The 10,459-nt window shown below is 40.4% G+C and overlaps 1 protein-coding gene across 2 annotated transcripts in view; it reads right to left on the bottom strand.

Moving 5' to 3' along the window:
- LOC118325256 (tight junction protein ZO-2-like) overlaps positions 1 to 10,459 on the bottom strand; it is a 48,646-nt gene that overhangs the window by 12,957 nt on the left and 25,230 nt on the right. For both annotated transcript variants that reach the window (XM_035657855.1, XM_035657856.1), the window contains exons 11-16: positions 8,252 to 8,402; positions 7,969 to 8,077; positions 4,287 to 4,506; positions 2,700 to 2,884; positions 2,196 to 2,291; positions 2,002 to 2,081 (exon numbers count right to left, since the gene is read on the bottom strand). In XM_035657855.1, the coding sequence (XP_035513748.1) occupies positions 2,002 to 2,081; positions 2,196 to 2,291; positions 2,700 to 2,884; positions 4,287 to 4,506; positions 7,969 to 8,077; positions 8,252 to 8,402 (841 nt within the window). The remainder of the gene's footprint in view (positions 1 to 2,001; positions 2,082 to 2,195; positions 2,292 to 2,699; positions 2,885 to 4,286; positions 4,507 to 7,968; positions 8,078 to 8,251; positions 8,403 to 10,459) is intronic.

A 10,459-nucleotide genomic window follows, 5' to 3' on the forward strand; every position in this document is an offset into this window, starting at 1 on the left:
ACTAAAAACACTGAATAGTTGTAGCAGTTTCCATCCTTAAAAAATGCTACTGGCTTTCTCCCACACTGCTGGGCCCCAGACTATAGCGAACCGTCCTCGGGGGGCTGCAAGTCAAGGCTTGCTGCTTACGTTAGCCGTCCAGCCTTGTTTCTCTGACTTAGAAAGCTCCCACCTAAGCTGGATAAAGGACCAATGTAATGTAAAAAAGCTTTCTGGATCATGAACAGAAAGCTGAAAACATTGACCAAGGCGACCGTGATACGGCAGCCTTACTGAATAACAATGACATGATTGTCTCCCTGAGTTTGAACATTGTTGGAACATTTGGGATAATTACCCCCATGTAAGATATACTAACATCGACTACAAATAATATCGAACATTAGCTTGGTGGATTTTTAACGCTATTCAGTTATAGGATAGTAACCCAAGGCAAATGCATCAAAAAATGTAACAAATTAACAAAGTAAAGAAAGAGTTGTGAAATTATGTACTTGATTTAGTAATTATCGGTTTTAATCAGTGGGTCTGTTTGAGGAGACCTCTGTGGATAATTGGGCTCCCCCTGAACCATGAACACTGAAGAAATCCTAACCGGGAGAAGCTGACTGACTGCTATGACAGTAATGGTGGTAAAGACAACAAATCCCATGATACCACGCTACTTCAAACTTCGTCTTTTGTTATTGACCGCCTAGCAACAGAAATTACATATTGTACGTTTAAGACAGATAAGAACAAAAAACAATGTCATTTCTGCCTTTAATAAATACCATTTCCCATAACCCCAACAACTTTTCCAACAACCACCAACTGGTTTGGTAAAAATAAACCCTTAATTCACAGAGTTAGATGTGAAAATATGTGTGAAAAGGGCTCAATCATTCTTTGCTCAGGACCCCATGACTCCACTATATCTTTACATAGCATATAGTTGTCTGCTCTCATGTTAATGTCTTATATAACCTTAAAACAACGCCATCATGACCAAACAGGTAAGTCAACAACAGAGATTATAGCTAAAACGTAATAAATTACCTCTGAAGAGATAGTTGGTGGATATAATGGAATGAAGAGAGAAATCAAATGATGATGATGTAACTACCCAGGCTGATACATTTTTACAGGAGCTGTAATTTTTTTGGTATGCTAATAAATTAAATGTTGTTTAACAACAGATGATCCCTTCAGATCAGGGGATGAGGCAGCTCTCAGGTCAGCAAGAGCTGATCTCTCCCAAACCATCAGAGATGAAAACAGGCCAACGCACAAAAAAAATCTGTAGTCCTTTCTGTGACAGGGCATGCAGGTCATAACTGGCTATAAAACCACACCACAGGCCGATGTCAGTGATGCCTCCCTTCCTGACAGGCTGAAATATTTCCATGCCCGCTTTAAAGCTGCAGATAACATGCCGGGAGGAAAACCTGGGACTCTAGCCAAAGCGAAACCTAGAAAATCTACAGGACTGAACAACATAAATGGCCATGAATCAGCTGTACCCAGCCTCAACGACTACCACCCTGCCACACGGACCTTTGTTATCACAAAGTGCTTCCAGTCCTCAGATAGTGGCATATCATTAGCACTCCACAGTACCCTGTCCCACCTGGAGCCATCATGCTGGGTGCCCCCCAGGGCTGTGTGCTTGGCCTGCTGCTGTTTACTCTGCTGACCCATGACTGTTCAGCCAAATCCAGCTCAAACCATATTCTTAATTGTTTGCTGATGACACAGAAGTGGTGGGTGTAATCAGCATACCGGGAGAAGGTGGAACAGCTTGTGGCCTGGTGCAAAGACAACAATCTGTCTCTTAATGTTGATAACATAATGTTGGACTTCATCAGCCTGACCAAATAGCACCAAATTACTGCGTGTTCCTTTGTTCTCAAGTCTCTCTTAGAAAAAGATCTTGATCTCAAATAGTATTTGGTGGACAAAATCCTTTAAATCTACATGACATGACATAGACTGATAGTTTGTGCGTGTGTGTGTGGGTACCTGCTCGATGATTTGTCGGATGGTGTTCAATCGAACCACTCCTGAGGACTTCTCAGAGCCGGCGTCTTTCGGCTCGGTTTCTAACATAATAACACAGAAGTCATGGAAAGGTCAGAAACAATACTAGGACATCTACTCAGGAAGGTAGGAAGAGATCCAAATACATGAACAGAGAGAGGCTGGCACACACTTACTGGCAATAACAAACAGGTCGGGCATCTCAGAGGCCAGTTTCTCGTTAGCAGCATCAGCGATGGCGCCGAACAGCACAACAGGACGCCGGAAACCAGCTGCAATGACACCATGTGGTTACAATGCTGCTCACAGTTTATAACATTTACAGCATTTACATACTGTAACCTGTGGACATCAACATACACACACTGATATGATTTCAAGTCTGTTCTACTGAAAGTCAAACAACTTAAACAGAACCTGACCAGAACCTGATGTCAATGTCAATACTTGAATTTAAAAAATCATATCACAAAATATTTTGCTCTAATTCATTTTTTACTGTTTCATAGCCTCCAGAGTGTGTCTACACTACACAAAAAAGTCAGACTCATTTGTCTTTCTCAGTCCAGAACAAAAATCTTAACTCAGTAAGAACACAATTCATACTTTCTAAACCCTTATCACGAAACATCAGGTTTCAGGTGTAACTCAATACATTTTCATAAACATACTCCACCCACCTTCCCTGAGCACCACTCGTTCGTACGCTGGGAAGCGGGTGGCGAGGGTCTGACTGCTCAGGTTTTCTCTGCTCTTCCTCAAGTCCTTCCTCTTCAGAGAACGTTGGCCTCGCAACCGCCAGAAGTCGGCTCGATCGCCCGCAACAACTTTATGGGAGCTCTGGACGCTGGCCATCTGCTCCGCTCTATCAAGATAAATACACCTGTCACTAATCCATCCATTTTTCATGCGCATGTTCATGTGTAAAACCATTTGTGAGACATTGTAGAGCACCAGACTGTACATGCAGATCTGAACTGTCTGAATATCTGGATGTGTCTCTGATTTGGCATATTTATCATTATATTATGTGGTCTAGGCTCAAATACAATGTGTCTTGGACATTGGAACTATTTCAATACCATTGCTTAGTGTGTCCACACACAAAATACAGTATATCTTCCACAGTGTTTTGCTTTGTTGCTGTATTCTACAAGGTTTTGTGTATGACTGTTTTAGAAGTGGGCAGCCCAGAAAGTGGTCCATGGTCTGTGGTTCTGTTTTAGGGTTAGCTTGCATCATCTGGTTCCTGATCACAATCGGTAAGGCATTTTCAGTCCACCCATCTCAAATCCGAGTTGGGAGGTAGAGTATCTGATATTATATGGACTATGGGAGGCATGCTTGACAGGCGGTTGGAAAGCCTTTATCTTACTTAGCTACTGCTTGAACAAATTCTGCTTGCAGGCATTTTAAAGAACACACTAATTTCCCCACAGTGTGAATGTATGGTACACTCAAAACACACAAGAATCATACTAAAGCATACAACTGGGACACATGCTGTCTCATACCAGTGATTTACTCAGCCTCTGGGCTGTGGACCTGTAATTACAGTAACCCTCTTGGGCCAATTAGTGTAATGTCACTGGAGTGCAGCAGTGCTGTGCATATTTCTTCCTCATTTTGTGCCATTGAAAATAGGCCTGCTAATGAGAGATTCTGAGGACAAGTGGAACAAAACAGCATGCATAATGTGGAGGAGGAAGAGCAGTCTGATGACAGTGAGGACAGCGAAGAGAATGATAAGACATTTAAAAAGAGGCTGGATAAAACGGGAGAGTGATGGTGGAGGAAAAGATAAGAGAGGAGGTGAAAGGATGAGGGGAATAATGGTTGGCTGGACATACGTCTGATGTGACATCTGGTCTTTTAAGATAACCAGCAGCTGGCCTGTGGCCAGAACAGGCCTATCTGATCCTCTGTCTGAAAGCTTACCAGGTTTTTCAGAGATCCGGGCCATTTAAGTTCCTTTACTGCAGTCCACAGAATTTTGATACAGATCAAGTAAACACTGTAACTGTCACCTGCTTATCTTTCACACAATCTGCAAATGTACTGGCAGTGGGGCTGAATTTTTATCCGAAGACTGGGTTGAGAAACATTTCCACTGTATGTGAGGTGATAATTCATGATATTATACTCATTAATATATTCTAGAGCTCCAAGTCCAGACCAAGGACCCCATCTGGACCACACTGCAAATCAGTGTTTTGACGGACATGTATTCATGGGCCCCTTAACACAGGACCAGCTGATCGCCCTACCTGCTCTTGTTGGGGATGATGCCCTTCTCCAGCAGCTGCTTTTCCTTGCCAACGCGTATTGCCAGCCAGTTGCCGAGCTTGCCGTCATACAGGGTGTCCACCACCTTGAAGATGTCCCCACGGCTGAATGCCAGGCTCTGAGGAGTCTCCTTATCATACTCAAAGTGTGTCCGGATGAAGAAAGAGTCTCCACGCCCCGACACCAAGATATCATTATAGACTAGACAGCCAAAAAAGTGAGAGAAAAAGAAAAGGAGGAATTAAAAAGAGTGAGGATGGGAAGAGGGGAGGCAGCAGAAGAGCAGTAACATATTAGAATGAGGTTATCATATTTTTGTCTGATACTGCTGGACTGCTGGCACCCTGAAGCAGCTATGTCAGACCATGGCATGAACTTATTAATACATAAAAAAATCACAGTACACATAAAAAAAATACTCCGGGTGCAAGTGAAATTACATTATTCCACTTGTCTAAACCTATTAATACACCCCCTTTTGGGGTGGTTTGCCTAAATTAAACAAAGCGGCTATTTTTGACCATTTTACATACATATTATTGTACTTGATGCAAGAGTTAATGGGAGTCCCACCACAGTTGTTGGATTTCTCCCACTGATACTGTAGCACCACAACAATAGACTGGCTGTATTGTACTTGTGTTTTATAATTATAACTATGTTTATATTTTTTCATTTACTTTGTGATAAAGATGGGAAGGTTCACCTCCTCTTGTGACTGAATAGGAGACTACAGTGAAGCAGTCACTGTCTTTATGTTCTTTCATTTACTGTGATAGAGACAGTGATACTAGTGACATTAGATATTTTTCCTATTGTCATCAAATCCCATGTGCACAGTCAAACTAACAAAGAATGTATCTTATTAACAAGTATTGTGTATCTATTGAAGCCTGAAGCCTTCCTCCCCTGTGCCATAGAGCCCCATTGTTGGCAAAAAACTATTAAAAACACACTGAGCCACACTGTTGCACACAGTGGTTTTTTTTTTTGACTCAATCCAACATACACTGTCCTGCTGCCTAAAATATTTACAAGAATATTACATTTTATTTATTGATTATTTATTTATTCCGCTGCTGAAAATAGTCCCCAACAAATGCACTATTTCCTCATACTTTCAGATGTCGGTATCCTCCTTTACTATCTCTTTATTTATGATTACTTGTCTTCATGGTACCAATGTTCCACACTTAAGGTTTATGTGATGACAACTGAGTTTCTTCCTGTTCATGTTCACATAAAGACCATTAGGTGCAGCAGAAAGCTCAAAAGAACTAGTACGTAGAAGTTACAATGTAGATTGTAACATGCACTGTTCTCAAAGGTCAAGAATGAACTTCCATGCTAAAATTTCCAGTCTTATTTGCAAAATCAAAACAAAATGCACTTATTTGTCTGACTGTTGTATGGAAATACACTTTACAGCCTGCTCCAGGCTCTTGTGAGGCTTCCTGAGTTGATATGTGTAGTCCGACAAAGCACTGACCCAAAAGGACGAACAGAGGCAACAGTCATACTGGCTACAGTCCACTGCTGCCAAGGCTGGCTGGCAGCGAATACAGGGCTTCATACACACTGTGGATTCACATTCAGTTTTAATAACACACTCACACTAATAAAAATATATAAAACAAAGGGTTCCCCTTGTATAACCTTATTCTATCTGAGTGCTCCTTCAGAACCTTCAAAGACTACCAAACTCATGTGAGTAGTGTATTGTTGTACAATTGTGTATTCTTGTGCTATCATACATGTTTTAACAATTCTCTAAAAAGTGTTCTGGCAAATAAATCTTCATATAAACACCAGTTGTAGCAATAAACATCAGCCTGATTGAACAAATGTTCTGTGAATGTCCACCACGTGTTACCAGGACTGGGTTGAGCATTTGTAAATCCATTAAAAAAGAACTTTACAAAATCAGGTTGCACAATTAAACCTTAAAGGAAGAGGTCAACATTATGGAAAATATGCTTTGTCACTCTCTTGCCGAGAGATAAATAAGACTATTTACTTAGCAGGAAACAATGAACAGAATCTTAAATTAAATATAATCAGCACTGCCTGGTTTGACAGTTTAATTAGATTTTTGTGTGGTGCGCAGGCAGACTCACTGAGAATGACTTGTCAATCATAAGGTAGCCACGCCCTAAAGCATACCCTGCTTTATCATCCATTTTACTCTAAATTGGACCATAATTTACTAAAAGGAACATCATGCAGTATGGAAGAAGACTTGAAACTAGCGATTATGACCATAAATTAGGAAACAGTTTACCAAGCTAATAAATCAAGTGAGAAATAGCATCATCAACTTTTTTTTGCTGTCACCTGCTGGCCATTACATAGACTGCATGTTTAAGACAGTTTGCATTGGCATTACTTCACAGACCTGGACGCTCTGTCCACTACACTCTATATTTACTGTCAATGGGTGTGCCCCAAGGTAATGTCCTGGGTCATATTTTTTTCTTCCCCTTGGGCAGATCATTTGTAGATTTAGGGGTATTACTTAAATCTAACCTGAAAATCAGCCACAATTCTTTACTATACATATCAAACCATACAGTTACCACCCTGACCTTTCTAATCTCAACCACTACTATTTTTATGTGAGGACCTGCCAACTCTCTGATAACCTTAAATGTCCTCTCAACAGGAGTCATACAGTGTTCATGTCAGGTCAGTGCTTTGCTTCATTGTGTGATGTGTTTCGCTTCATAAATAGATTTTTCCAATAAAAATGGCAAAGCCCTTTTTTTCAAAGCCACAAGCTCAAGGGGCCAATGTGCTCATTACATAACACGGTTTGTGTTGCTCTCTCTCATCCGATGTGTTCTTGAGCGGATCTGTGTGAGTCCATGTGTGTCACGGTTGGTTGAACCAAAACTAGCCTGATCTGGTCTAAAACCCTTGGGGGACCAAGCTGGTACCTCCCTCATTAAATGGAAACATCAGAGAGAGAAAGAGAGATGGGGGGAGAGAGAGACTATGGTCCTGGGGTGCGAGTGTGCCAGCTGGCAGGGCATTGTGGTTAAGTACACTATGTTCTGGTATACTCCACAAGTTGCTGATAAGCCTACAACTTCATCACTTAAGACTAGACTGCTCCGTCATTCTAGCATTTCAAGTCACAGCACATTCCATCACTGCTAAATCATTAAGTACAGGCTCAGGCTAAGACATGCAAACATGCTGCACTTGAAAGATAGAAGGATATGTTATTTTGTGTTTTTCTTATTGTCAAAAAGCCCATAAAAAGCCACAAACCTACAGTTTATTAGTCTGTCACTAAATAAAATAAATAATATAGGAAGTTGGTAAGTTTGTAAGTATTGATGAACTTTACTAGAAAGAAATCAATGAAAAGAGAAAGGAGTGTTTGTTTTTGTTGTGTTAACAATAGTAATGTTCTAGGGGGCATAAAATAGGAAGGGTTTATCTTCTGAGGAGCATGAATATGCTCATTAAAGTTCATAATAATAGACTAGAAAGGTTTTGGCCTAGTGTTGGTACCGAATGCCAGGCTGTTCATTTTATAGTTGAATCAAAGTTGTGTTATTGGTTTAATTGTGTTCTTTAATATATGTGTAATTAATGTGAGAAATCTAACTCTGACTATGCTTCTGTGTCTTTTGTTTTCAGGAGGGAATGTTTTACCGTCAGGTTTGCTCTGGGCGAGGATGGTGACCACTTCCCCTTTAGGAATCTCCAACAGGAAGAGCACTGCTTCTTCTCTCACTACACCTTGAAAATCAACGTTGTTCACCTTTAAGAGACAAACAAAGTGCAAAATAATTAGGACTGTTTGTTATTAAAATAACATATAACAATAATATTTTTCTGTACACTCACATTCACATAGTAGTTTGAACGTCAGCTTCTCTGAGCTTTTTTATGTTCACATAATAGTAAGGAAATAAGTTCTGTCTGGACTGGCTACCTTTAGGATTTGGTCTCCGACGCGCAGGCCCTCTTCCTCAGCAGGACTGCCCTCTTGAACACTAGCAATAAAGATGCCAACATCATTTCCTCCTGCCAGCCTCAGGCCAACACTGTCTCCCTTCTGGAAATTCACCATCACTGTGTTTGGCCTGCAAGAGGGGAAATACATGTTGCCATTAACAATATGGGCACAAACATGACACAAACCTGGCCCTCGCTAATGTTAAATATTCATGAGTTCAGTGGAATGTGTAATCATTTGCACATATTTCTCCTCCCATTGCATAAATTATCTGCTAAACTGCAACTCAAGCCTAGTGCACATGATTGATGGGGCAGTATGTATTATGTCTATGTCTGAAAAACTGCTGCAATGGTCTCAGTACATGTGTTTCCGGCTGGGTTTACTTACTGTTATTCAATTATTTTGTTAATTACCCATCCACATAGTAGTCGCAGATTACAACCCCATTACTACATCTGCCTGTTCCAACTATGGTGGCTGCGAAACTTGGAAAAAAATGTGGAAGACCCTATCTACAGCCAGTGTTTAGTTTGTCTGTTCTGGGCTGCTGTAGAAACATGGTGGTTCAATGAGGCAGACTTTGTAGAAGAGGACCAGCTCCCTCTGTAGATAAAAACAGTTCATTCTAAGGTAACAAAAACACAGTGATTCTTATTTTCAGGTGATTATAGATAAATGAAAACATACCTATGAATATTATGTTCCATTTCTGACAATAGGTCCTCCTAAATGTTACACACTGGACCTTTGAGGCATTTAATTACATTTTGCTGATAATACAACTGTGGAATGTAATGTAAAAGGGCTGTAGGTGAAATTGATATTATGATAAATACCAGTAAATATATTATCTGTTTATAGCAGGAAGGAGGGACTGGGAGACTATGTTACTGAACACTCTATATCAGTGATGGCTGTCAGAATTTCGAGCTATTTAACACTTATTTTAACAAATAAATATTGCTTAAAGCATCTTTAAGTAAGATTTGGAATCCAGGACTTTTACTTCTTTTACTTAAAAGGTCCAGTGTGTAACATTCAGGAGGATCTATTGGCAGAAATGGAATATAATATCTTTACCAATGTACAATGGACTGTACTTATATTATAGCGGCCATTTCTCTAGTCTTTTCGACCACATTTATCAATTGCGCTGTACACCTACATGGCCACACTCTTCACCCACCATTACACACACACATTTTACCATCCTGAGCCACACAATAGGTATCGTTTTTCCACTTTAGTGTAATAACTCATGTGCAAAAATATGAAAATCCATTGTGTTTTTGGCTACCATTAGAATCAGAAATACAAGACCGTTTTATTCTACCTCAGAGGTGAGCTGGTCCTCACTTCTCATAGAGAAAGTCCATCCATCGTTGAACTTCCGCCATGTTTCTACAGTGTAGCCCAGAACGTGACCAAACCAAACCACTGATAAGAAACTAGGCTCGTAAACTGTCCTTTTTTCACTAACTTTCATGCGCCACTGCTAAGTAGGGGATGGGGTAAAAATATCGAATACGGCGAATATAGTCTAATCAATACTTTGCCCGACCCGATTATAATTATCGATTTTTCAAACTACAAACGATCGATTTTTTTTTTAAGAATAGTTTATTCAGTGCATTTTTATGACCGCAGTTGTGATTACATGTAACGACTTACCGTAACCTCCACTTCCATTTAAGATCCGGCAGCCGAAAACGAGCGTACTCCTGCTTGCGGCGCCATGTATTCTTCTGGTATTAGAGAGAGTGGCCCTGAGGACTTTCTCAAAATGATGTTCAGATAGATAACGCCGCCGCAATTAAAGCCTGACGTTTGGAAGCACATTTGGCTTCAAAGTTAAGAAAGATAGCAAGAACAACAAAGCTGGGACAAAGAGAGTGCCGTTTGTAAGCTAACTGTCCTTCCGTCCGATGTGAAATAATTGGTGGGAACAACAACGACTTGCGTGTTCACTTGGCAAGAACACCCCACGCCGAGATATTAGCCGAGAAGCAGCCACCAAAGGGATTAAGCCAAAACCAGACTACGCTGCTGGACAACTTCATACCCTCGACAAGCATGTATGTAATAATATGAATGCACATAGGCATTTTATTTTCATATGACCTGTTCAGTGTTCAAACAGTTACACAATAGGAGAAACATTATTATTATTATTTTATTATT

This window comes from Morone saxatilis, unplaced genomic scaffold (assembly GCF_004916995.1).
Source record: "Morone saxatilis isolate NCDOM2014 unplaced genomic scaffold, NCSU_SB_2.0 Contig16, whole genome shotgun sequence".
Lineage (NCBI taxonomy): Eukaryota > Metazoa > Chordata > Actinopteri > Moronidae > Morone > Morone saxatilis.